Source organism: Oenanthe melanoleuca, chromosome 8 (genome assembly GCF_029582105.1).
Source record: "Oenanthe melanoleuca isolate GR-GAL-2019-014 chromosome 8, OMel1.0, whole genome shotgun sequence".
NCBI lineage: Eukaryota > Metazoa > Chordata > Aves > Passeriformes > Muscicapidae > Oenanthe > Oenanthe melanoleuca.
Window position 1 is genome coordinate 21860797 of NC_079342.1, and position 27290 is coordinate 21888086.

General features: G+C 40.1%; 3 protein-coding genes across 4 annotated transcripts in view; 2 read left to right on the forward strand and 1 right to left on the reverse strand.

Annotated features, from left to right (window-relative positions):
* Window positions 1-2077: 2077 nt before the first annotated feature.
* Window positions 2078-6552, reverse strand: LOC130255943 (cytochrome c oxidase assembly factor 7). 2 transcript variants are annotated; one of them, XM_056497041.1, is made up of 4 exons: window positions 6355-6552; window positions 3690-3810; window positions 3476-3616; window positions 2078-2665 (listed from the first exon to the last, which is right to left on the reverse strand). In XM_056497041.1, exons 2-4 carry the CDS (start codon window positions 3793-3795, stop codon window positions 2217-2219), a joined length of 696 nt encoding a protein of 231 aa, XP_056353016.1. In that variant the 5' UTR covers window positions 3796-3810; window positions 6355-6552; the 3' UTR covers window positions 2078-2216. The 2 variants fall into 2 exon arrangements, with proteins under 2 accessions (XP_056353016.1, XP_056353014.1); XM_056497039.1 differs by lacking the exon at window positions 6355-6552 and having other exon boundaries at window positions 3690-3884.
* The window catches only part of SCP2 (sterol carrier protein 2), a 50572-nt gene continuing 26846 nt past the window's right edge, over window positions 3565-27290 (forward strand). The window contains exon 1 of the mRNA XM_056497037.1: window positions 3565-3568. The gene's annotated coding sequence lies outside the window, so the exon portion shown is untranslated. The remainder of the gene's footprint in view (window positions 3569-27290) is intronic.
* On the forward strand, window positions 6625-26569 carry LOC130255939 (protein zyg-11 homolog B). The gene is made up of 14 exons (XM_056497035.1): window positions 6625-6750; window positions 12428-12593; window positions 14984-15738; window positions 17809-17949; window positions 19161-19337; window positions 19499-19563; window positions 20134-20233; window positions 20316-20366; window positions 20897-21058; window positions 21166-21213; window positions 21825-22022; window positions 22116-22168; window positions 22425-22522; window positions 24570-26569. The coding sequence occupies exons 1-14, from the start codon at window positions 6748-6750 to the stop codon at window positions 24758-24760; spliced, it is 2208 nt and encodes a 735-aa protein (XP_056353010.1). The 5' UTR covers window positions 6625-6747; the 3' UTR covers window positions 24761-26569.

Below are 27290 nucleotides of genomic sequence, written 5' to 3' on the forward strand. Positions count from 1 at the left end.
CCTTTTGTTAATACTCCCATAATACCAGAGCAAGATGGTTATAAACCAAGATTTGCAGGAAAATTTTCACCTCTTTAAAGATTTTGATTATGTCTCCTGAACAGAATCTTGAGGCTGAGACTAGACTGCTATTCATAGAGTCTATACTCTGCAACAGACTTCAGAGTAATACACTGTAATGAGACTGGCTGACTTTTTTTTTGGATGCTTTGTCACTTTGGAGGAAGAAGAGTCATATAGGCGAGGGCCATAGTTATATAAACACAGCTGTTACAGCATCATCAATATCTCTGTAAAAAAGATATAGGTGTGCCCAGAGCAGGCAGCAAACTGTTCAGAGACAGCCTGAAAACACAAGAGCTTTCCTTAACTTGGGTTTGCCTTCTCAACCAGTGGTGCAAAACTGGATGACACTTTGTAAACTTATCTTACACACTTCACAGCTTTTATGAAAATGGTTTGCTTTATAGTATTTAAGCTCTGCAAGTCTGTGAGTTCTTGAGTGCTATGAAAACATCTCCCTACAATATGCACTTTATATGTGGCTTTAATTATCCACAGTGTTTCTAACTCTACTGAGGATGTTCTCTGGTGCCTGTTGGCTGTTTTGGTTGAAAATTCCTGGGAGGATCACTGACAGTCATTAGTCCTGCTGGAAGAAAACTGCTCTGGTGCTTGGGATGAGGATCTGAACAAGGCACTCTGTGGCAGTGAACATTACAGGGTTTAAAATACCACCCAATTCTCCAGTGCCTTGACCCACCTGTAATTGCCTACTCCTGAACACATGGATTCCAAACTGTTTTATTACAAGTGTTACACTCCACAGAGGTAGCATTTACTTACCTTTCCCAAGTGAAACAAATGCCCAAAATAGTACCTAGCAAAAAATCAGGCAATGAGTGTTCCTCTAAAAGCTTTACCCTTCTAAACTGCCAAAAAATAATAACTCATACAAAAAAATTACTCTGATTTTGCCACCGCTATTTTTTTTTTCCAGGCTGCTGAATACCAGAGCCACACCAGTGTGCAGTTTTCATACACTGCCATCTGTTGTTACAGGGTGCCTGTGTCACCACTGTGCTGTGCTGTGCTGCTTGGGTTTCTGTTCCAGCAGCAAACATCCTTCCCAAGAACTCTCTTAAATTGGAAGAACTGCTTTAACTCATACATGCAGTGAGATTCCAACAGCTCTGCTTTCACTTGTGGCCACGGCCCAAATAATATTGCTTTTAATCCCACTTATTTCAATCGTGAAGTTTGTATCTTTATTTAGTCCAGAGCCAGAGGATTCAGGCTCTGAGTAGTAAATTTACAGCAAAACATACACACCACAAAATTCACATATATTTACACGAAGCAAGATTACAAATGACCCTGTCAGCACATGAATGCATTTACAAACACTGCCCTGCTTATTTAAACAGCTGTTTCAGAGTCCGTATGTTTAGCTACAGTTTGTATATATACATACATATATATATATAGGCTATGGATTTGAGTCCAAAATCTGATGAGTTAGCACCTTGTTCCCTAAATCTGAATTAGAAAAAATAGAACATAATGTTCCAGAAGCTGACAGGAAGGTAAAACTCTTTGTGTGTGATCAAATAAGGGGCAATCACATGTGTTGGGAGAGCAACCTGAAGCACTCAGGCACATAGGACAGGCACAGTCACAGTCACAAAGCAGCTGGCAACTGAAGGAAGTAAGGGAGCTAGGAACTGATCTAGCCCTATGGAATTACAGATGAATATCCATGCCTTAGAGCAGCTCACACAAGTGTGCAGCTATCAAAGTTCTGGAAATGTCTGTGAGAGATGGAACAGTTCAGACTGCCCAAGCTGGGATTACCTGAAGTTGTGATTGTTGTGTGTGTTAGAACTGGTCAGAGCACAAGCCTGGATATTGAAGTGTTGGACACAAAAGAGATCCTTTGTGTTTGAAACCATGGGGACAAATTCCCAAATGACCACAAGTTTTTGGCTTCCTTAAAAAGAACAGAAGGTTCTAAGCAAAACACACTTAAGAACTTGTGCATTGAAACACATAGAAAGGCACAGCAGAGACAGTAATTTGTTGAATCCACAAAAATATAATTTTATTTGCATATCCAAATACAGGATATGTATTTAAATGAAAACTGTACGCTCACAATTTAAATAAGTTCACTTGCCATTTAAAAGCTACAGTCTTAATATCTGCAACTGCCAGTTTTACTCCCCAAATGTTAGAGAACTTGCAGCTTCTTTCTGTTCTTTATGCAACTGTTTTGCCCTGTTTTTCAGATCCTCTGCCTTAGCATCATTCTTCTCAACACCATCTCCCAGTTTGTACATTCGGCTGGCGTTGGCACAAGCCCACACGTGCCCCAGCTCACAGCCTTTCAGTGAGTACTTCAAGGCATGGCTCATGTCCTTGGGGACCCCAGGTGCTCCCTGCAGATATATCACACTCAGGTTGAAGCAGCTGGGAGCAAAATTGCCATCACAGCCTTTTGTGAAATAGTCTCTAGCGACAACAGGGTCAGGCTGATCATTGTTGGCTCTCCCATCCTGGGCCAGCAGCCCAGCGCTGTGACATGCATTTGCTGACTTCTTCCCACCTTTCTCACATGACTTCATGAAAGATTTGTAGGCAGCTTTCAAATCTGGGTTGAGTCCACCTGTCAGCCAAGAATGAAAACATTACTGTGAGGACATGTTAAAAGAGCTGGGAGCTTTCTGCTTTGCAAGATGCTTCCCACTGGAAATACAGCATCCATCACTTCAGACACTACAGTCAATATTTAGGACTTCAGAGACATTACTGCTGTACTACTGTGACAAACATTTTGCTAATGTCTTTGACTTACAAAATTCTCCTCCACTCACTAGTAATCAGCACTGGTAACCAAAAAATAACCCAGACTCACAAAACACTCTTCCCACTACTACATCCATGGATTTAATATCTGACACTAGGCAAATACTATTTTGTCAGTATACCTACATCAAGACTGTTAGTAGTTTTGAACCACAGAAAAAATACTGTTCCTTTCCAGTACTGTCATTTGGAAGATTTCTGACTAATTTAAGTGCTTTCCATTACTGTGCCATACATTTTGAACAGACTTGGGGACTACTTAGTTATGCATGCTACTAGTTTGTGAGTGTTCTTTCACTGAGAACAGTCTGACAAGAAGAAATGTTATGAACTGAATATGCAGCAACATTGAGTACTGGCTGTACTTAGCTGTTAAACGAATGCAATTATTTAAAAAAAAAATTATATTGTTAACATAGAGATGATTTTCAGAAGGAAGCAATTTTAGGTTTTCCATCCTCCCCCAACTTGTATGAGGTGACCATGAAAGGGGCGGGACAGGTAGTTGTTCCTTCAAGGTCAGATGTGAAGGTGGCCAGGTATCGGAACAGGCTGCCCAGGGAGGATGTGGAGTCCCCTGCGACCCGGGCACCAGAACCTCCCTGCCCACCTTTGCCGAGGGCCTGGTAGGCCCCCAGTTTGTAGCAGCTCTCGCTGTGCCCGTGCACCTCGCAGTTGTCGCGCAGCACCCGCGCCGCCGCCACGAAGTCCTTCTTCACGGCGTCCAGGTAATCGGCGAAACGCTGGCAGCCTACGAGCACGGACACGGGCTGAGCCTCCCGCCGGCCCCACGGCGGCGGGCGGAAGCGGCGGCCAGGCCTTACCGTCCGGGTCCTTCTCCTTGTAGCACTGGTAGCTGTACTCCACGTGCAGGTTCTCCAGGTACGCCCGCACTTCCTCCTCGTCCGCGAAGTTGATGAAGCCGGCCATGGCCGCGCTAGGTTACTGCGCAAGCGCCGAGCTCTCGATTCGGGCCCGCCCCCGGGGCCCGCCCCTTCCCGCCTGCCCCGATCGCTCCGCCCATCCCTTCCCCGCCCTATTCTTCTGCCGCTCCTGTGGCCTCTCCCCCGACCACTCCCCCAGCCGCTCTCGGCCCACCTTTCCTTACAGTTTCCCCTTGCGCTGCTCAGCAGCGCGGCTCCCTCCCAGGGTCACCGGGAACTCTGATGGTTCAGCAGTTTTAAGCGCTAACACAGAATTTTACTTTCAGAGTATTCCCGAGGTCTGACTCAGCACAACCCATAAACTGAGACATGACAGGACGTTAACTGTGCTCTGCATAGCCTAGGAGCACGGCTGCTTTCCCCATTCCACAGTCTGCCTCCTACACGCTTTTGTCTGGATTAACAGCTCAATAATTTCCAAATCCGTTTTAGAAAAGGGTGTTGCTGTGAGACTGCTCTCAGCCACGGCTCCTTTCTGTGGTACCACAAAAGCTCTCACAGGTGATTTTTGAAGTACTGGAACCTGCACTGAGCAGGTGGTGCCAGGGGGCACTGGGAACACCCAGAGACTGGTAAGCACTTAACACGCAACTAACCCTGGTTCTCCGGTGATCTGAGAATCACAGAATGGTTTGGGTGGGAAGGGACTTTAAATACCGTCTCGTTCCACCAACCTTCCACTAGAACAGGTTGCTCAGAGCCCCATCCAAACTGGCCTTGAACACTTCCAGGGATGGGCACCTATATTATGGATTAATTTAACCCAAATATGGTAATAGAATATTCATACAAAAATGACACACTATCCAAATCCAGCAGTTCTGAACACAAACTGAATTTTCTGTGAGTAAAGTAACACATTAGAAAGCTGTGTGATTAATTGCTTAAAATTAATCTGAGTTAAAATAAATTTCAAATAACATTTGCAATATTTGCAAATGCTTTGTCCCAAATTATTTCACTAGGATAACACCAGCTTGTCAAGTTTTTGGGACAAATAAAACTCAGTTAAATCCCGTGCAGTCTCCCATAGCAAGAAGCCTTATCCTTTATTAAGGGCTTGAGCTAATCGTGACCAACCATCACCAGCTGAACTGGCAGCAAACCCTACCTGGTGCATAGTTGAAACACCAGTAACAGCTTCTAAAGTATCTCCTTAAAACTTTGCAGACTGTTAAAATTTTGGCTTGAAGTTAAAACATATTTTCCATATGCAGCTGAAGTCTTGTTTCTAATATGTATTGACCAAAACAGTCTCCCATGTGTGTGAGGCTGCACACATTGCTTGGCCAGTGCTGGCTGCAATCTGAGGATGTTTGTTTGATCTCCACTGTGGATGGGGCCTTTAGAAGAACTGCTTTTGCACCAGCAATACTGTTCCTCTGGAAATCCAGCTTTGAAAACATTTCAGATTGCACGGGCTCAGTAGAAATTCCTTGAGTTTATTAGTTTAAGTCCTTGAAGGGTCTGTCCTTGCTGGGATTTTGTCTTTGCAGTTTCTGATGCTGATGTTGAGCCTGTGCCAACACAACCATATGGCTGCTCCATCAGGAGTGGAGAGGATTCCTGAGTACAATGAGGCAGGCCAAGAACCGGCACTTGGAGCCGGGGGTCCGTCTGTCACTGTAAGTTTTCACTGTGTGAGCCCAGTTCCTATCATAAATTTGGAAAACAAGACATCTGGTGATAGGTCGGAGTAAACCAGTGAATTTAAAAGACATTGGAAGAATAGCCTGGAATCTTGCAAAGACATTATGAAGTCGAAGAAAAATGTAATGGACTAAGAATAATTGTACGAGCTGCTTCCTTATTTAAGCTAATATCTGTGTCCCTAATTATATAAGTTGTTTCTTCTAAGCAGATTAAGTTTTTGAGTGTTTAAATTCAGAACATGAAGATTCTTAATTCTGTGCTTGTGAGATTCTGAGCATGTAATTTATTTTCTTGATGTCAGCAGCCAAATCTAAAGAATTGGAACTATAACTGACCTTTGCTATGCAGTCCTTAAACTGGTAAAACTGTGTTTCATAGTATTTATAGAATCTTTTTCCATCTTGTGAAGCCAGAAACATAAATAATTTTAGCAATTGTTCCTTAATATTTATGTGTCCTGCTGGTTTGCAAACAACAGTTATTCAAAGCTTCTGTATGTAGAATCAGCAATTCTTTTACATACATTCTATATTCTAACTAATTTTATTTGGATAGGGTATTTGTTTCACCCTTTAGTTTGTACCCTGAAACAAGAAATAACTGTATTCTCTTGACCAGCAGTACATTGTATGTATTGGTTGGGAGACAGGTTTTCTTCACTACTACTGTTATCTGAAACTTGAAATTACTTTGTATGGAATGGTTTATGCTTATAGCAAATCTCCCCTCCAAAGCAGGCGGCAAAACGTAGTGTACTGGCGCAGGTTATCATTCATATTACCAGAATAAACCAGTTTATGCAGGAAACATTTGAATTGCAGAGGCCTGAGAGCACGAAGGGTGAAGCTGAAGCCAGTTCATGGCTGTGGGAGGCGCCCAGGGCTCTGCTCACCTGCTCCAGCCGGGCGCTCACCGGCGCCGCGGAGTTCCCGGGCCCCGGCTCCACTACCAGAGCAACCACGACGAAGGAAAGGTCCCACACACTCGTAACAAGAGAGGCCGATGAGCTCTGCTGCGCAATGCCCCTTCTCCCCACACTCCGAACCTTAAACACGAGTGCCGAGGCTCCGCTCCTGCAGCACGGAACGAACGAATGCAGGCGCAGCCCCTTTAAGGGAGGCGGGCTCCTGGCCGGTTGAGGCAACATTCACTTCCAGGTCGAGGGGGGGGGGGTGGGGGTAAACACGGGGGAAGGGAGGGAGGGAAAGGGAGAAAAGCGAAAAGAGAAGGAGCCCAGCGACGGGACCGGCTGGCTGGGCGCTCGCCGGCGGCACCCAGCGCCGCGATGGTGAGGGGGCACTGAGGGGACGGTGAGGGATGGCGGGCAGGGAGGGAGAGAAGGAGGGAGGCAGGAAGGGAAGGGGAGCGGAGCTGTTCGCTTGCAGCCCCGGGGTGCCGGACCCGGCGCAGGTAGCGGAGGTGACCCCGGGGAAGGGGCCGCCATGGCGGCGGCGCAAGCCCGGCGGAGGGGCTCAGGCGGGGCCCCCTCCCCTCCCCTCCCTCCCTGCCGCCGGTACCGCGGCCGGGTCGGGGCAGCCCCGCCGTTCGTTGTGTAACCGCGGCGCTGCCGCCCGTTATGTAAAAGGGCGCTCGGCACCCGGCGGACAGCACAGAGGGAGGCTCGATCCCGGCTCTCTGCGCCCCGCTGTCCCCAGGGCGCCGGCAGGGCGATGACGGCCGGCCCGGCCCGCCGCCCTGAGCGGCCCCTCACAGCTCTGTGCGGGGCCAGCGGCCGCGCCGCCGGGGCGGAGCGGGGCACAGCCCCTCGGCCGGCCGGCGTGAGGCAGAGCCCGGCACAACCCAGCCGCCCGTGCCTCCTGCGGCTCCTGCCTGCCCCAGCAGCGCTTCCCACTGGGAATTGCTTTGTCCGGGGTCTGTGTGGAGGAGGCCGTGCCAAGGCATGGTGCGTGGGCCTCGCTGAGCTGTTCCATGGGAGCTGCCAAAGGAACAGCCATTCTCTGCTCCAGACAGGTCGGAGCAGAGCGTATGGGAGCTGTTTGGATTGCTCCTCTGCTCCAGACATGAGTGTGCATATTTGCTTTTCAAGGACTAGCTGGAGCTTCCTGGGCAATCTAGTCTCATCCCTTGTCATTAAAAGACTAATTTCAGTCAATGCCCATAATAAAGTTACATATCATTGTTATTGAAGTAGGTACATTTTGTAACTGCTCTTCTAATCAGTGAACTGGGGTAGAATTTCCTTGTTTCGGTATGTACTGATGTCTAAATTTATGGCAAATCTTGCAGTTCATTTCTGTATACCTTTGTTGCTCTGCTCACAGTGTGCTTCTCCTTAATGGCTTTTTTCTGTCTATAGTTTACATTCGTTGTGCTGTATTTATTTATAGGTAGCATTTGTATCTCTCACCTTTTGATCTTCTAGACTAAGAAAAGCTAGGTTTATGTCCTATTGCACATTGTCCCAATGTGCTTTTCCTCCCCAGAGCATTCTAATAGCTGCTACCTTTAAACTGAAATAGTGCAGATATCTCTTAACATAAATAGCCCTTTGAGATCTTGAAAGTGACTTAATCCTTGCTTTTTTTTTTTTTTTTTTTTTTTTTTTTTTTTTTTTTTTTTTTTTTTTTCTCCTGGAACCTTCTTTGGCTGCTTCATTCTGGCTTTTTGTGGTTCAGCACACCACTCTGGTTCCACTGTTTATCATTTCTAGTTGATGAACTGGTATCTGAAGGTTTTGATATTAATCTTGAAATAAGTGGCTTTACTGTGCCATACTAATGGGACACTGTTTAATTTTAGGCTTCTGGTGATTGCTGCTGACTTAGTGTCAGTAGCAGCTTTAATCAGTATGTTCCCACTTCTTGTGCCAGAATAGTTAACATTAAATTGGAGTTTTGAGCATAATCCTTCCTTGAGTCTGGCTAATAAATCACCTACTTCTGTTTAATTCCATTTAACTTAATTTAAATAGGATAATCATAAGGCTTTCTTAGTAGCATAAATCATGAAACTGTTTATTTTTTACTGCCTTTCCTTTATTAGCACTCAAGAATTTTGATGGCTGTTGCTTGAGTTGCTATTTCTTAATTGTTTTAAGAATGTTAATTTTAAGAAAGTAAGTAAAGTTTTGGGGTTGTGGAGAGGTTGTGGAAAACAGATGGAAAACATGGTACACCCAACACCAAAGACTGAGGCTGTAAATTACCTCTTCGTTTCCTGTTAATGTTTTGAGAGAAATGACCAACACAGATTGAAAAGTCCCTAATCCTGTACCCATCTCATCCTTTGAGACTTCAGAGAGGGAAAAGCAGGTGGGCTGAGCTTACAGAAATTTTGCACATTTGGGGTTTGTCATACTGCATCTGCAATTGGGTGTAAAACCTAGGGAGAACATCATAAACAGGGTTCTGTTAAAGATGAAATTATTTGTCTTCTGGTGTTATATACTGGTTTATTGAGGGGGAAAAAGAACCAGCAAATACAAAACAGTACCAAGGGAAAAAACAATTTGATCTTTAATGAGTCTGAGAGGTAGAGCCTGTAGGAACTGAATCTGCCAGGCTGGAGTTGGTAGGATCACAAACAAGCCTTATAGTGAGAAAGGCCCACACAGCAGTGGATTTTTTTTTTTTTTCCCTCAAAGCTAGATTGTAACGAGTGACAGAAAACAGCAGTTATATCTGTTTCTTATTTTTATTTGGGTAATGTTATATAAGCAGGAACTTGCCTGGTGATGCTTCCCCAAAGGAACAGGATTTTGTTTTGATACTCACACTCAGACAGTTAATCTGGGTTTATAATGTTTGGGCTAAGATTATTCTCTAATTTATTCCTGATGCTTAATATGTCCCCTTAAGCTCTTCTTGCTTTTTAACTGTACTTTGAAATATGTGTTGAATATAATCTAGTGGTATTTAAAGCTGATTAATGGAATTCTCAAAAGGTAATATGGAGGGTAATGTTCTTTGGGAGAGCCTTTCCAACTGCCCTGGCATGAGCTCGAAGCTGAACTGGTAACATCAAGATGAAGCAGGTTTTGCATTTCATTTCACCACTGGATTGGATTACTGTTAGAGGCCAGTTTACCCCACCCCCCTGCACACTTTTGGTTTGCCTTGATTATATAGAGCACTTAAAAAGTTGTTGTTTTAAAAAGAATTAATTTAAATAGGCCTTTAAAAGCCCATCTAAATGCATTTGTTCTTCTTTTTATGCTATTCCGTAAGCTAGCTAGGTTTTAGATGTGTCACATTATTCTCATAATATATGTTTTGGTTAATGAAAGCGCCCCAGCTTATATCATATAATGCATAATTCTGTGGTTTGAGGAATTTTTATATTTGTTTCCTGGCTACTCAATTAATTTGATGTAATGAAAGAAACTGTGAGGTTAATTGAAGTATCAGATAATTAAGATGACTATGAAAAAGTAAAATAGCATAATGGAACATCTACTGAAAAACTGCTGGGTGATGTTTATTAAATTAAAAAATATATATAAAATTTAAATGCTCTGCTATGGTTGACTTATGTTTATAGAGTCTCATTAGACAGAAGGTGAGGTGATCTGAAAAAAAAGTGCCAGGTTTGTCTTCAACTTGACATTCAAAAGTAGAGCCAGAGAAAGGAACCACTGAAATTCTGGCCTTGTAAGAGCTTAAGTACAATTTTAACTGGGTGATATTGTCTTGAAGTATAGAGGACTGAGGAAAAGAATGCCTCAAGCTCACATGAAAGGCTTCTAGACTGCATTTGAGCTGTTCTATTTCAGTAGCAGACAGTCTAGGAAATGGTTTAGAGGATGCTTGTCAGAGGACTTTATTAGATACAGATAAAAACATTTTGCCTCTCTGCCCAGGTTACCTCAGGAGCCTTTGTTGGGGTGTTTCCTCAGCCTTTTGGCAGCAAGTTGAAGAAATATTACAAATGTCTTCTATAATGGGAATGAATGGAGTTAATAAAAACGAAACCACGTTGTTTGCAAGTGTAATTGATCCCTGCTTGTGGTTTTTGTTCCTTGATTGTATGGGGATGCCCTGCATGAACTTCCAGAGGGATTATGTAAAAATTAAACTCACATTTCCAAAGGACAGATTGGCCACTCAGAGGTACTGGCTGAAAAAATAGTTTTCTGAGTCATATACCAGTGGCCTGTCTACAGGGCTAAAAATTCTCATTGGAGTTTGTTCACTGATACATAAAAGTGTTTCAGCTTTTCTGGCAGGCAGGAAGGAACAGTTCCAGGAGGAATTAAGAGAGCAACTATTCTGGTTTTGTCATCTTTGAGCATCAAATTAGAAACACAGGATCTAATGGAGATGTGGATGTCTTTGCTTCAGTGGGAATGATTTTCATACACCTTTGAGTAAAGATTCTGATTTTTGTTTGATCCATCAGCTGTCATAGAAGTTCTGAGTATATGTATTGATTTCAAGTTTAAAAGGAAATTTTCCCATCACATATAAAAAATGCACTATTTTAAAATAGTCAGGCATCATAGCACACTACAAAGAAAAAAAAAAGAAACAAAAGGCATTCACAATTCCAAATTCTGTTCTTCGTTTTCTTATCAGTTTAAGATTGGAGGCCGCCAAAATTGCCTGGTATGGGAGCAAGTTGCATCACAAAGTAACTCCTGTTTTTATAGCAATACAATGTAATAATATAGCTGAAAAAAACATAATGAAACTTAAGCACTTAGCAAAACTGAGTTAGAGGAATGAAAGTTGCATGTCAAAAGCTGCAAAAAGAGCTTGCATTTGAGGAATTTGGAGATTTTGTTTCCCAAGCCTGTGCTTAATTCTTCAGGAGCTATTAAACTGCAGTCTCTAGTTGTCAATACATGATTCATCAAAGATGGACTTCATTCCATCTTTGCCCTAATCTGGTACCTCCCAGTCTTCAAACGTGTACACCTTATTTTAGAAGACTTATCTCTGTAAACTTATTTATGTTTCTTCTCTATAACCTTTTACATATTTCGGTACTCCTGTGATCAGCATATTAAGAAAGCAAAGGAACAGAAGTTAAATGAGCTGAGAAAGGTGAAATTATCCAGAACTTTCCATATAAAAGGGAAGCTACTATTTTTCCTACAGATGAGATTTGGCAACAGTTGATGCTGTTATTTTCAATATTGTCTGGGGGAGTATGTACCAGTCACTCAGCCTTCTTTTGTGTGGTGCTGAGGATGATTCACAGTGCTGAGAGTCATTCTTTATGTTGATTAATCTGTGTGGCTGAAAACAGAAGGTTATTATTAGACGTGGAATAAAAAAAAACCCTTGGAGATTTTTCATGTATCAGTATACAATCTCAAACTCTGGGGAAAAGATCAAGTTTATATTCTGCCTTGTCCTTTGTACTCAGATTTCTGCTATAGATGATTTTCAGGTGCAGAGCACCTGAAAAGGGGAAAAAGATTATTGTAGTAGATGTTAGTTTATTGCTGCGCAAGATTTGGAATTAAATCAGTTCTTTTTGGGTTTCCTTTTTTGATGTGAAGTTCTGGCTGTCCTTTTCAGTATCAAAAATTACTCCTATATATGTATTTTATCTGCAGTGTCTGCATTTCTTATGTAGGTTGGTAGTAGACTTCTAATATACTGACTTAAATGAAAGATTAAAATAAATATTTTAAATCCAGAAGTATAATTTGATTTTTAAATCTTCTTTGAGTCTGTCTTGATTGATTAATTCCCAGTAGACTTCATAAATTAAAATTATTTTTCATTAATTGCTTTTCTTCCTCTGGGAACACAAGTAGGGTTCAAAGCACAGCAGACGTGACTGGATGTGGCTCTGGGGGTGCCTGGGGAAGGAGGCTCCCATCAGTTTGCCCAGTTGTTTATTGTGTGACCTGACTTTGTGTGGCTCTGAGGGAGACATCTCCTCTTGTAAAATTTGCCAGGCTAATAAAAAAGACATTATAGAGTAATGAAAGGTTTATAGAAATAATGACTTGACTAAATCTTCTTTGTTTCTTTGTGTTTTGCATATGACAGGAGGAAGCTTCTCCATATTCATTACTTGATATCTGTTTGAATTTCCTGACTGCCAACCTAGAGAAGTTCTGCACAGAAAGGCAAGATGGGACGTTTTGTTTGCAGGAACCAGGAATGTTCCCTCAAGAAGTGGCTGATCGACTGCTGCAGACAATGGCATTTCATGGTAAAAACCATCATTTGTGGGTCAGTGGTGAAAATATTTCACTGGAATGTGACATTGCAGTTCTGCTATATTTTCTAGTAGAATCTGCTGCTGCAGCTGTTAAAACTGTGTTCTGTAATCCCTTAATTGAGAATTTTTGTTATTTTTGCTTTACACAGCTTCAGCTAAGCTTTGCATTGGCACATAGATCTAAATAGAAAGTTCTTTGTCTTGGTTTGACTTCAATGTTCCTTTATTTGAACATTTTTCAATCTTCTTTCAATCACTTCTGAAAAAAGAATGATTCTACTACTTCTAGCAACAATACCTCTTGAAGAGCATTTAATTGATTTTTTTTTTTTACTGTGTGCCCCTGTGATTAAGCTAGAAAATAATTTTAAGCTTAAAAAAAATTGTGATTCATTAAGACAGATCCTCATCTCTCAACACTTTTATTGACATGGAATAATTTGTTTCAAGGCACTCAGTTTTAGAATGGTATAAACACCTTATGGTATTCTTACATTTTGTGTTCTGGCTTACTGGTTCTCTGTCAGCATATCTCTGAGGAGAGAGCTGCTTTAAGTATGATAAAATTTTTATAATAAAACTTCTTATCATAAGAAAGTAAAGGTATAAATTCTTCTAGAGAAGAGATAAGAGACCCGTTCCTTGAGATCCTGGAGGCTTTTGTTAAGAAGTGAGACATGGTACTAGAAAAATTACTGTAAACAGATCAAACACCCTCTCCTATAGGTGCAGAGTTATTTGGTTATTACTGGGCAAGTACTGGTGTTCAGGTTTTCACAAGTTGTTCTGATCAGAAGTAACAGAGGGAATAGACAAAAGACAAGCTAAAAAAGACAAGCTCAAAGAAAAAAAAAGGTAATCTTTAAGATACACTACTTTCTGATAAGGAATTATTTAGAGTCCCAAGAAGTCAGATTCAAGGAAACTGAATTACCAGAAACTTATTACCAGTGTTGGCAATGGTGAAGACACACCCAGACACCAAAACCTCACAAACACAGAGAATGCAGGATGGAAAAAAAGTGTGTGGCAGGTAAACATGGTGTGGGATAAGGTAGGCCAGGCAGAGACCCTTGGCCCTTAAATGAAGACATAAGCAAAGATTAAGAAGTAATTTAGTGATACTTTAACCAAACAATAATTATATTTATTACATTTACTTTTTCTGCTCCATACCAGTTGTTTCATCCCATATTTTTGCTTTCCCCTCAGAAGAGGAAGGTAGTCCTCTGACTACTTGAAATGCCTGAACTATTTTCTCCTTAGAAAGGTCTGCAGATCTTTGTATTAATTTGCCTTTGTCACTGAGGCAATTACTACCCCATGACTTTAATCCAAACTGTAGTGGCAATTATGTTATTATTCATATAGATTGCATTTTAATTTCATTTTCTTTTTTAAGTATGTGTGAATTTAAGAGATTAAAAGCTAGGAGTGTTGACATTTATAACCCTGTAGGAGCAAAACTAGGACATGTTCTGCCTACTCCTTTTGTGTGGATGCTTGTGCAACTTTACCCTTCACATGGCTTTTCGTAATCCTGTTGATAAGGCACCAAGATTTCATATTTATATATTCAATTCATTTTTGATAATTCCATGCAGGGAACTCAATTTATTGTTTCAGTTAGGATGTTGCCAGTGTCTTGCAAGAAAAGGCTACTTATGCATTCTTTCTACAGAATAAAAAGATACTAAACAAGATTGTTGCTTTTTCTTTTTTTCATTGCTGTCTTTTTCTCCTTCCCACCCTTTCCTTGCCCTCCTCTTTCTATTCTTTGGAACACTTCTTAGGTTTCTTTCTCACATTCAACTTGTTTCTGAGCAACACTCCTACCTTCTTCATATAGAACTTAATTAGCTTAATTTAGTATTGGTCATGCTTATGAATTCAATCAAATGCTAGATTATGTAGTTAAAGCAAGATGAGAACAGGTCATTGATAGGTGGTACAATCTTGAGATTAATGGAATGGTGGCCAGAGGAGAATTACACTCAGAAATTTTGAAATTCAGGTTTTAGCACACTTCTAACCAGTTCAGTGAGAAAAATACAGCAAATGAGGGCAGCAGTCTGATTGTTTTTGAAACATACCCATATTTTATTTATTGTGTGTTCCATTTTCTAAACCAAACAGGTAATGTGCATTTACTGCTTCTTGTTTATCTCTCCTGTTCTTAAACCTGGAATTTTCCAAACATGACATCATAATCTTCAAAGCGGAATCCCAAATGTACAATTTTGGGATTGGTGGTGTAATGATCCAAGGCAAACTGCTTTGTAATTAATTTTCTCTGCCAACACTTTGTACTCTTTGGGTTTTTAATGTCAGAGTGGTGTTGCGTAACACTGGAGCCAGGCACTGATGCTGTTTTCCCACAGGGCTGCTGAACGATGGGACCGTGGGCATCTTCCGAGGCAACCAGATGCGCCTGAAGCGCGCCTGTATCCGCAAAGCCAAAATCTCAGCCGTGGCTTTCCGCAAAGCCTTCTGCCATCACAAGCTGGTGGAGCTGGATGCCACGGGGGTGAATGCAGATATAACCATCACAGACATTATCAGTGGACTGGGCAGCAATAAGTGGATCCAGCAGAATCTGCAGTGCCTGGTGCTGAACTCACTAACTCTTTCTCTGGAAGACCCCTATGAGAGGTGTTTCAGTCAGCTGTCTGGCCTGCGCGCCTTGAGCATCACCAACGTGCTGTTCTACAACGAGGACTTGGCAGATGTTGCTTCACTTCCCAGGTTGGAAAGTCTGGATATATCCAACACCTCCGTCACAGACATAACAGCACTCCTCACCTGCAAAGACCGGCTCAAATCTTTGACCATGCACCACCTGAAATGCTTGAAAATGACCACAACCCAGATTCTGGATGTTATAAGAGAACTGAAGTACCTGAATCACCTTGATATTTCGGATGACAAACAGTTCACATCGGACATAGCTCTTCGTTTACTGGAACAGAAAGACATCTTGCCTAACCTTGTGTCTTTGGACATTTCTGGAAGGAAACATGTCACAGATAAAGCTGTACAAGCATTCATTCTGCAGCGGCCCACCATGCAGTTTGTAGGACTGCTAGCTACCGACGCCGGCTACTCAGAGTTCCTAACAGGAGAAGGAAACCTGAAGGTTAAGTGGGGGAATTAACTTCACTGAAAAATAGAATGTGCAGGGAAACTAGAGCTAATCATTTGTAACAAATGTATGTGTGTGTTTCAGTAGGAGGCTGTAGGTTCATTTTTTTAAACTGTTAATTATAATTACTGGCATTAAGTGAACTTCCTACTTAATTTTGACAAAAACTGCTAAATTTACATAATACCATATATATATAAATACACTTGTAAGAGCTGTCTGTTTTCTGTGCCTTTTCAGTGAACTTTAGATCCTGATTTACCATATTTAAGAGAGCTGAACTTTGTCTTGTCTGAAGTTGCTTAGTGGGATAATGTTCTCTGGATTCCAGAGAGTATCTGGCATAAGTCAGCAGTGTGTAAGGGGTGGAGGTAGAATTTGCATAAGCTTTGAGCAGTTCATGATTAACACAGCAGATATAATAAGCTGAATAACTCAGCTGTTGTCATGCTCCATCACCACTGCTGTTTCCTCTTACAATATTTCTACCCATCTTGAAAGGTCCTCTGGTGATGAGTACAACACCTAAGAAGCAATAACTTAGGATGAAAGACTTCCTCTTCTTTCAATTACTCAATTGAAAATCCTCAATTACTTAGCCCCTTAGGATGAGATAATATTTTCTGAAGTGCATTTATCTTTTACAGCCAGGCAACAAGACATCATGCCTTGTTTTGTAGAATCTGAATGCAGTTTTTGGAGAACGAGCAGGTCAGAATTAATTAAAAGTTTTTTAGACATGACAGGGGTGTATCATCATTGAGTTTTCTTTTCTGCTCTGTCTTGAGGATGATGGAATCTGCAGAAGGAATGAGGAAGAGAGCCTAACGTGTCCATAGTTTAGTCTGTCTTCTGTGCAAGTTTAGTTTTCCACTTCAGTTTTAAAATTCAGGATTCTCTTGTTGATGGCAAGTGGAGTAACACAACACAATTTTGTATTTTTTCCCTGAAACATTTGACAGTTGTTAGGGGCCAGGTCTCTTGAGTACTTGGTTGTCACAGCTCATGGCGAAGTGTTTGAATGTTGAAATGTGCATTGGAGAAAGCAAGTTCCCCTTTGGTGTGATGATACCCAGTATCAGGAGGTTATACCTCATGTTTGGTATAAAATAATACAATGTAATACTTGCTCTTCAGAATACTTGCTTCATAGAACTGTCTGTGCCATGAAAAGGCAGGACGGAAGAAGGTTCTAATATTGTAAAAGTCACAATGAACTTGTGGCATTGTGGTTAGCAAAATGCAGTTTGCATTCCTTTTTTTCTTTCTTCTTTTTAAGGCATAGTTGTCTATGAAGTGACTGTATAAGAAGTGACTGTAGGCTGTTATTTGGTTTATTTCTTTTTTATCTTATTTTTTGTGACCTAAATGCATTAGTAACTCTACTGAAATATTCAACTGCTTACTTTAGCTACTGCTAAAGAATAAACAAGATGCAGAACTCATGGAAACAGCAGAAGTAATATATTACTGTCTTTACAGCAGCCCTGTGAAATTTGATTATGAACACTAGGCAGATATTATTGTTGAGAACATAAAACCAAATGGAAATTTTCCATGTAGGGGACAATTGGCTGTACATGTAGGTAAACAGGGCTGTCCTGTTCTAATCAGTAGAGAATATAAAACAAAATCCAAGATGCTATCAGTTCTCTGAAGGCTATAATATATTCCTGATCTCAGAAGTTCCAAAAAGTATGCCTGTATATAATGCAGGATGCACAGAATGTGACACTTTATATATGAATATTTTGCTTTTTTTGTATGTGCCATTTTAAGTAGAAGTTCTGCATCCTGCCCTAAGAATTTTAAAAGACAGTGATTGCAGCCATGATTCATTAAATAGTAGGACTGAAGAACAAACCACTTTCAGTTATACAACTTACAGTTATAAACAGAGAAAATATCATTAAATGGAAACTAGAGCAGGCTGGCAATCATTTGCTTACTGAAGGACTCGGCCAAATCACTGCCTTTGAAACTGCAGCTTTGCATTTTTTGACAATGAAACTTTGAAAGTAAAATGTTGCCATCTTGAACTAAAGATTATTTCTGTGTTCACAGGTGTCAGGAGAAGCAAATGAAACTCAGATTTCAGAAGCACTGAAGCGTTACAGTGAACGGGCCTTCTTTGTGAGAGAAGCACTCTTTCATTTATTCAGCCTGACACATGTAATGGAAAAAACTAAGCCTGAAATTTTAAAGGTAAAATAATAGTTTTGATAGTTCTCATGTGTTCTTCCTGAGCTCATCCCCAAAACCCTGGTACAAATAATTTATAAGCTTTTACCTTTTTGGTTGTGTTTTTTTAAGATTAAAATTGTAATGTTAAATAAAAATAAAGAACTATTTAAAGAAGAGTGGTGTAGAAGATGCCCTGTAGTGTTTTATATTTGATAAAATTGTTTTGTGCTATCATAAATTATCTAAATTTAAAAGCTTGTAAATTAATTTTTTTTGCATAACTTTGAATATGATATGAAATATTCTTCAGATGCTGTATTCTGTCATTAGATCATATCTGTTTGGGTTCTAATCAAAGGTCTGTCTAGTCTTACTTGCCTTCTGCTGATGCTCACAAAACAGTAATAATAAGAATTCATAATAAGTGATAGTTTCTCTGCTGTCACCCTCCAGTATGGTAATGGGTGAATGAAATAGTTAGTGTTCTTTACGGAGCGGGAGCCCAGAAACTTCCTTAGAAATTAATTCTAGGCACTGGCTTTCCATGTCTAGAACACCAGAGATAGTTTAAGTTTTGTAGGGATCCTAAAAAAATGCACCAGTAGGACACATGGTTTTTATTTTTCTTATCCTCTTTGATGTTGAACAAGTGGCCTTAAATTTGCTGGCGTCAATATCAAAAAGGCTTTGCCGGTCAATTATCAACAAGAAAAATATTACTAGGTGTTTATTAGGTAAGATCACAATCAACATACATAGCCAAAAACATAATTCAGGAAGAAGCTGCAAAAAATCTGTCCTAACCTAGTAGCTCAGGATGTGATTCAAGATGGCTCATCACCAAACAGCAAGGCACTACATCATTATCATTACCCTGCAGAAACTCTGTCCTACTTCATTCACCTCTGGGAGGGTTTGGTGATTTTTTTCCCAGCTTGGCTCTTTCTAGGAAGTTCTTGCAATCTGTAAAGCCTCTTCTTTGAGAAGTTGCTACAAGCTGTGCGAAAGGACTTGGAGCAGTAGAAGTTGCCAGATTTGAATCACTGAGCAGAAGGAAATGTTATTCCTTGACAATTAAAACCACACCAGATGGATTTCTCACTCAAGTACAAGGGAGGCAGAAACTTGGTGCTGTGAGTCACTGCTGTGGCCTGGAGCAGGAGGCAGATTGTTCTGGGGGTCTGTGTGCAAGTGTGTGAGCAGCTAACGTGGGTTGAACTGTTGTGCTGCAGCTGGTGGTGATCGGCATGAGGAACCACCCCCTGAACCTGCCCGTGCAGCTGGCGGCCAGCGCCTGCGTCTTCAACCTCACCAAGCAGGACCTGGCGGCCGGCATGCCCGTGCGCCTCCTGGCAGACGTCACCCACCTGCTGCTCAAGGCCATGGAGCACTTCCCAAACCACCAGCAGGTACAGGGCAAAACCTCTCTGCTCTCTCTGCCATTCTCTGTCGTGTGGGTCTTAACAAAAGGTTTCTCCAAATCCTGGGGCCTCCTGGAAATACATTCATAGCAAGAAAGTATTCTGAAATTTGTGTTTCTAATGAAGCAATTATTTTTCATTTCTCACAGCTGCAGAAGAATTGCCTTCTTTCACTATGCAGTGACAGAATCCTCCAGGATGTCCCATTTAACAGGCAAGTTTTAAATGTCAGTTGAAATGAGCTGCAGCATTGCAGGCTATTTTTCTTCAGAAGCTTTGTTTCTGGCCCCAGTTTTGCTCAGTTTAAATCATTCCAGTGTGCTGAAGTTATCTGGCCTATATGGTTTTAGATCTGTTGGCCCAAATATATGCCATTGAGTATAGGTCTCAAAAAATCCTTTGCTACACAGGGTTCACCTGGATGTGTCTATTCTTAATTTCCTGTAACAGAAGGCAGCATTTCTCTGGGGTTGCTTTTTGCAGATGTTTTTCTACTCAAATGTTTTGTCCAGATACTTTGAAGTGTGATGGTCTGATGTTTCAGGAGATTGTGCCAAATGTTTCTTCCTTCTTTGGGAGCAATCCCTGTGTACTTTGATACATAATTAAAAGTAAGAGACCCTAAGCAAACAGTTTAAAGCTGACAGAGGCTCATACAATGTCTGCAATTTCACTGTCTTTCTATTTTGCATGGTTATGAAACATACTTCTGTTACTTGTGTAGATTTTTATTTTATTAAGACTTACAAGACTTATGAAAATTAATTTTATTTTTAACTTCCAGGTTTGAAGCAGCCAAACTTGTTATGCAGTGGCTGTGTAATCATGAAGATCAAAACATGCAAAGGATGGCTGTAGCCATAATTTCTATTCTTGCTGCAAAGGTATGGAACTAAGTTTTGAGATGAGAGATAACATTTCTAAAGTCTAAAAAAAAAATGTTAATCTGTTTTTGTTTGTTTCCAGCTTTCAACAGAGCAAACAGCTCAACTCGGTGCAGAACTCTTCATTGTTAGGGTAAGTCAGATGCCTTCCTGCCATCCCATTGTCTCCAGCTGTTCATACTAACAGTATTCCTGAAGATACAAAGTAAGCATAAGGAGATGAAATTCTAAGAACATTTTATGTAAAAATTGTTTAGAAGGTAAGCCAGAGTGGAAAAACTTAACACAGTTAATGCAAAGGAAAATAGTAAGAGGTATCTTGATTTGAAAATCATTGTTTAAGGTGAAAGATGCTCAAAATGAGAATATTGAAGTAAATACTGCTGTAAAGGTTCTGAGTTCTGTGGATGGCTTTGTGCCATCTGTAATAGCCCTACTCATGTAATTACTGTGGAAACAAAGGAATTCCTTTAGCAGGTGACCATGTTCAGAGAGGAGGTAAAAAGTTTAGTAGCTGGTTTATTTTGTATAGTTTGACTCTGAACATGTGTATCTTCACTCTGTGTATAAATGACAGCTATGCATTGCCAGTTAGTGTAGAAAAAAGCAGAGGAGTTAACACATATGCTGATATTTTGATGGGCTTTTTTTTTCCCCCCCCAGCAACTTCTACAAATAGTTAAACAGAAAACAAATCAGAATCTGGTAGATACTACCCTCAAGTTCACATTGAGTGCACTTTGGAACCTCACAGATGAATCTCCAACAACGTGTCGGCACTTTATTGAAAACCAAGGGCTAGAACTTTTCATGAGAGTCTTAGAGGTGAGGAAGGGGGACTTGGCAGTGGGTTATCAACACAGACTTATAATTAAACCCATTTCAGTAATAAGCATAAATGCTTACCTTTTGTTTATTTCTTTTATCCACAGTCTTTTCCGTCTGAATCATCCATCCAACAGAAAGTTCTTGGACTTCTGGTGAGTTGAAAAAGATAAAGTCTGAAATACATACTTTTAAAATTTTATTTTGCAAGGGTTTTTTTTTAACCCTATCTTAATCTGAAAAGATATTTTTTCATGTCCCAATATTTTTAGGTGGTTCTTTAATCCTTATAGTGTATATTATTCACAATTTACATGTTTTTGTTCCATGTTTCTTCAAAAATTATATTGAAATTGATGGTTACAGTAAATAAAAAGAGCTTTTAAGATAGGAGAGAGAGGCTTCACACGAGCCCAGATGTAAAAAGTAGGTTGAAAGTCAGTGGAACGCAGAATTTTGCACTGCTGAAATTTTTTGTGGTTGGGCTTGAGAATGTTAAAAATAGCCTTTGATTTAGTGTTATCTACATGTTAATGGCATAAAATCACTTATGAAAAAAACTCTTTGTTTTGAAGCAAATCCCTGCACAGACTAGAAAAATTTCCTAAAGCAAAAGTAGTATTTTGGCATGTCGTCACCTGGATGTACAGAGATCTCAAGTGTGTCTACTCACACAATATAGTTCAAGTTTATGTTTATCTCCCTCATATCATCCTTCTGTTGACGTTTTCTCTTTTTTTAAAAATTATTTATTTCCTCATTCCAGAATAACATAGCTGAAGTTAAAGAGCTCCATTCTGAATTAATGTGGAAAGACTTCATAGACCACATCAGTAAATTGTTGCACAGTGTGGAGGTGGAAGTCAGCTACTTTGCAGCAGGGATTATTGCTCATCTGATATCTCGAGGAGAGCAGGCCTGGACATTAAGCCGTAGCCAGAGGACATCTCTCCTTGAACAGCTGGTACAGAAATAATGGTGAATTTTATCACAGTCTTTTCTATTTTTTTCAATGTTTGTATTTAACAGTCAATGTTCTTGGTTCTGTATTTTACAGCATGCTGCCATTTTGAATTGGCCAACCCCAGATTGTGAGATGGTGGCTTACAGGTAACTATCATCTTATCTTGTGATTAAGAGTTTGGAAAAGAAAAAGAAAAAAAAAAAACATACCACATATCTACTATATATGATATTGCAGATAGTTGACTTAAGTGAGTTTTAGATGCAGCAGACCAGCCTCTTAATGTTTATCAATGTCTCCTGTAGTTAACAGAGGGCTGAATGAGCAGACATATGACCTCTGAAGTAACAATATCTAGTAGTAAAGCAAGTAACTGTTTCTCTCCTTTTTTTTTTTAAATAGGTCTTTCAATCCATTTTTTCCACTACTTGGCTGTTTCATGACACCTGGTGTCCAGTTATGGGCAGTGTGGGCCATGCAGCATGTCTGCAGCAAAAATCGTATGTATTGAGAGAATATTACCCTTAAAATTCTTATTTTTTGGTATGTTATTCACTAACTTGAAGTGGGAAAAATAAGAAGTTCTGGGATATTTGCTCCTAATCCTCTGGAGAAACTACATTTGGGGCTTGACTAAATGGGGCAAAAAAGAGAGTAGTAGAAGTTCCTTACATATCTTCTATTAACTGAAATTTTACTGTTAGATGCCTAGTATTAATTCCAAAATGTGGATTTGTTAAGATTTAGCTACATTTCTTGCTTGCGCATGTTTTTATTCAAATAAAATATGCAAATATTAATGCTGGGCATCAGATTCCTTTTAAGTTAAGAGCAATGACCATGGCAAGTAACCATGGCTTTTAATGCCTTTTATTTTTTTTTTACAGAAATTTTTGGCATGAATATATCTATATAAAGCAGATTTCTTCTAAAGTATTTAAAGTGTTTTCTATGCCAGTTTTTAATCTCCTTGACAACATAATATCTAGGCTTGTTTATCCCTGTCCCATAAATCACTGCTTCTGCAGTGATAAGGCGTCTATTCAGGACCAACCAATAACATGACATAATATATAACTGCACACAGAATACTTCACAGAGCTCATAAAAATAATGAGCCACTGTTCCCAGGGTACTGTCCAGAAATCTGTGAGGTATTTCACGTTGAAGTCAGACTGTTCTGACAGAATTGTTTTACTGGTCAGATCTGGATAACAGATTTTAAATTAGGTTCTGTAATTTCTCTTTCTGCCTCAGTCCTGTTAACTTTGTGTTGTGCTGTTTGTTGTATTTCTTTTTGGTGTTTTGTCTGCCCTCACCTCTGAGCTTTTAACGTTCTACTGAGATTTGCTTTGGCCTACTCCTGATTTGAGACCAAGACAGAATTCTTTAGTTCTGATGGTAGTTGATGGCAGAAGCTTCTGGACAAAGTTGCAGAGAACCCAAATGTTTAGTAGCAAATGTGATAACCTACTCTGGGGGAAAATGTGTTTAATTCTGAAATATGAAGATGTGTTTGGGAGGAAAATCTTCAGCTTTTGGCGCTTGGTACCAAGAAATCTTTTAGTAGTCCTGGAGAGGAGATGGTTTTTATTTTGACCCCCTCTTACAGATGACAGTGTAAAGTAGTCTGGAAGTAATTGGTTTACAGTTTTTTGTATACTTTTTTCTTCTGCTGCTGTTTGTCTATGTCATAGTCACCTCAGTGAGGTAACCCAAGTAAAATATTAGTAAATTACTGCAGTAAATGTGATATCCCAGTGAAATGCTCAGCATCAGCATTAAAACAAGTCTGGTGTTGCATCACTGAGATGAATGGTGAAATTGGGCCCATCTGAGGTAATGCCCTGTGGATTGCATTACAGTCATCCTGACCTTTCCATAACAACTTCTGGTACTGGCACATTACATTCACCCTACAGCTCTTTTTATAGCTGTTTGCTGCTCTTAATAATGTTGCAGCTGATGGGGGTGTGATATCAACTTATTGAATTCCAGAATGTAAGTGGAAAAAACCCTGTAAAGGCATTTGTAGCAACTTAAAACTAATGAGAGGCCATCAATATATTTGGCAAACTAGTTTGTATTCACTCTTCAAGCCTGGACAAATAATGTGGTGTATCTGATAACATTTTTTGGTAACTATTCTGTACCAAGGTTTTTGGGAAAAAGGATTTTATTACCTGGATAATCATACACACTATAGTGCTTTTGATTACCATTTCTTCTGGTTTGTTTCTTCTGGTTTATGCACTTTAAATACCCGTAGAGGAGGTGGGGGGAAGAGAGAATACTGTGCATATTACAGGGCACTTTCCAGTCAGCTGAGACAGACTGGTAAGAGACCTGATTACAGCTAGAGTGTTGTCCAAATAACTCTGTTGTTTTGTCACTTGTTAAAGTACTCATGGATTTCTGTGGACACTTTAGGGAGTGTCTTAAATACTGCCTGGAGACAAAAGTGGATTTGAATCAGTGTTTACAGTATCTGCTACCTTTACCCTAGATAATTCTGGTTTTAATTCCCTTTTTATAATCCTATTACAGCCGCCAGATACTGCAGCATGTTAATTGAAGAAGGTGGTTTGCAGCATCTGTACAACATCAAGGAAAATGTCCACACTGATCCCCACGTCCAAAGGATTGCTGTTGCCATCCTGGATAGTTTAGAAAAACACATTATGCGCCATGGGAGGCCACCACCATGTAGAAAACAGCAACAAACCAAACCAAACTGAAAGCTGCAGGTAGAGGAGTGTAAAGTATTGTCTCTGTAATAATCCTCTCTGATATGTGTGTAGTTGGAGTAACTTATAATATATTGGTCACCATTAAAGTGATTTGCTGGTAACTGTGGTACCCAAACCATGTGTGGTAACCTTGCTGAACGTCACCTTTAATGGCAACCTCGTACACAACTTGTAAAGGGTCACAGCTTGAGCTGGTCATGCTTGTAGGGTAAGTGCTGGCTACCAGGAGATGGGACTTGTACAGATCAATATGCACAGCTGGAAAGAAGACTTCAAGGAGTACCTTGTTTTGTGACTTCTGGGAGAAAAGGCTATTCCATCCTTGTGATTGCTGTTCATAACACTGTTCACCAGTTTGGTGTTTGAATAGAACCGTGTGTGGTTGTGAGATCAACACTTACAGACTAAAACAAAAGTCCATGCATGCAGGTGACAGAGAGACTTGTAACTAAGGCGACCAAAATGTCCATTGTCTCTTAACCCTTCTAGACACAAATGTGGTCTTCAGCTTCCTTTTCCTTTTGCCTGCAAGCCATGTTCTTTTGTTTTCCTGCTGGATGAGGCCTCTTTGCACTTCATTTCTCCAGAGTCCTCCCTGTTCCTGTCAAGGTGGGGATCAGCATCACATTCAGGGAAAGGGGAAACCCACTGAAGTAAAGCAGTAGAAACAGAACTAAAATGAGACAGTACTAAAAGGATGTTAGAGAATTTAAATTTTATATCAAGAATGGGTTTTGTTGTTGTGTGACTACTTTTGGTTGTGTGTGATACCTTTCTTTTGTTTTTAGAATATTGATGGGGATAGGAGAAGGCTCATTAGAGCAAAATAACTGACATGACTTCATCATGGAGGGAGTTGTGTGTATTCATAGAAGGCTGGGATATTTGGTCACCTTATTTATAAGAGACTAATGATTGCCCTCATTTTCTGTAAATATTCTGTCAGTATTGTGCAGTGAATTATATTTCCAAGCCATCACAGTGAGTGCAAAATATCACCCAATGTTCTGTGTAAGCCCTGTGTCAATTGCATTGTTCTGTGGGATGTGGAATTTTACATAAAGATGCTAATTGTAACAACTTATTTCTTTCTTGGTTACCTTTGGGTTTCAAACCATGTGTTGAATGAAACATATTGCACAGTGTACAGATGCCTGATACAATGCAAATGATGGAAGCAAACTGCATGCCCTTTCAAATTCAATTTAATTTCAGGTGTTGGTTTAGTTTATCTGCTTAGTCTCCATATTTCCATGGCAACTGATTGATATTCAGCAACTCTTTTGGAAATATTGGGTAATTGAATTTAAAAAGAAAACCTATGTTTGGTAGCTTACTAGCAGAAATGGCTTCTTCATGATGATCATATTTTACTATTTTTAAGTCCTTTCCCTCTCAACTCCCATCCTTCACAGAAAAACACCACCACTAATCTTCAATAACCTAATTAATGTATATTTCAGCAACTTCAAAAGGTACTGATCCAGTAATTTAATCAGTGTTGTGTAATTGTTTTTTGTACAAGAGTATAAATTTGGCTGGCATCATTTTCATCTGTGGATCTGGTTATATAAAGTTTTCTCAATTCCACCAGAAATTCAGCTGGCTGTAGCTTTGAATTATGAAGGTGGTTTAAAAACAGCCTACAGGCTTTTACCCACCACCCTTCTAAGATGTCTGCTATGGAATTTCCTTTACATGAAATGGAACACAAAACTTGTCAAAATTGGTGTCAATAGAATGAATTTAAATCAATTGCTACAAGATTTTAAAATAAAGATGACAACTCTCCTTACAGTGCTGTTTTTTCCTAATAACAGAGAATTTGCTGAAGCAACTTAACTGAAAAAATAATCTACTCCTCCATGCAGCACAAAATGCAAGGATGATGCTGGCATCAAGCCAGATGTCTGAGAGACAAGTCATTTCATGAAGTTCTGCAACTAGCAAGTGCAGAGATGCTAAATACCCATTTTCTTTTGCTCCCCCACACTTCAGGCAGTCAGTGAGCAAAATTCTTTCAAGCTGAAAACTCTGCATGCCTACAGGGTATAAATGCACTGTATCTATTGGTATACGCCACTTATAGAAAGGTCTCTTCATGCTCTTGTGCAGCTTCAGGAGTTTCTTCCAGGGTGGACCAATTCTGGAAGCAGCTTTTAAACTTTGTGTTCCACCTGTAGCATTTGCTATCTTTTGTGAAGCCTGGAAATCCTGACTCTGCTTACCTTTGCAGATTTTTACATAAAAAATTTGTATGTGTATAATTTGGTAAGGATCCCACACACTTTTGGCACAAGTGAATCTGTGGTTTGCTTTGATACTATCATAGCATGAAGTTCCAATGTGGTAAGCCACATCTTATTTTGATAACCTATAAAGCATTTCCTAAAACCACATTTGCTGATTAATTTGCTTTTGTTTGAAAGACCCAGTCTAAAGAAGTAAGAAGTTATAGAGTTAAATTGTGTGGCACATTTTAGTGCTGGAGAACCTCAAAGCAGAGGGAGAAAATAAC

Bases quoted from the DNA above. Each gene is read 5' to 3' on its own strand.
- LOC130255943 (XM_056497041.1), bottom strand. From the start codon at position 3,795: ATGGCCGGCTTCATCAACTTCGCGGACGAGGAGGAAGTGCGGGCGTAC. The intron at 3,617-3,689 runs GTAAGGCCTGGC...CCGTGCTCGTAG, and splicing joins CAAGGAGAAGGACCCGGACG to GCTGCCAGCGTTTCGCCGAT. The intron at 2,666-3,475 runs GTGGGCAGGGAG...CTTGGCTGACAG, and splicing joins CTACCAGGCCCTCGGCAAAG to GTGGACTCAACCCAGATTTG.
- LOC130255939 (XM_056497035.1), top strand. The intron at 12,594-14,983 runs GTAAAAACCATC...GTTTTCCCACAG, and splicing joins GCAGACAATGGCATTTCATG to GGCTGCTGAACGATGGGACC. The intron at 21,214-21,824 runs GTGAGTTGAAAA...TCCTCATTCCAG, and splicing joins AGAAAGTTCTTGGACTTCTG to AATAACATAGCTGAAGTTAA.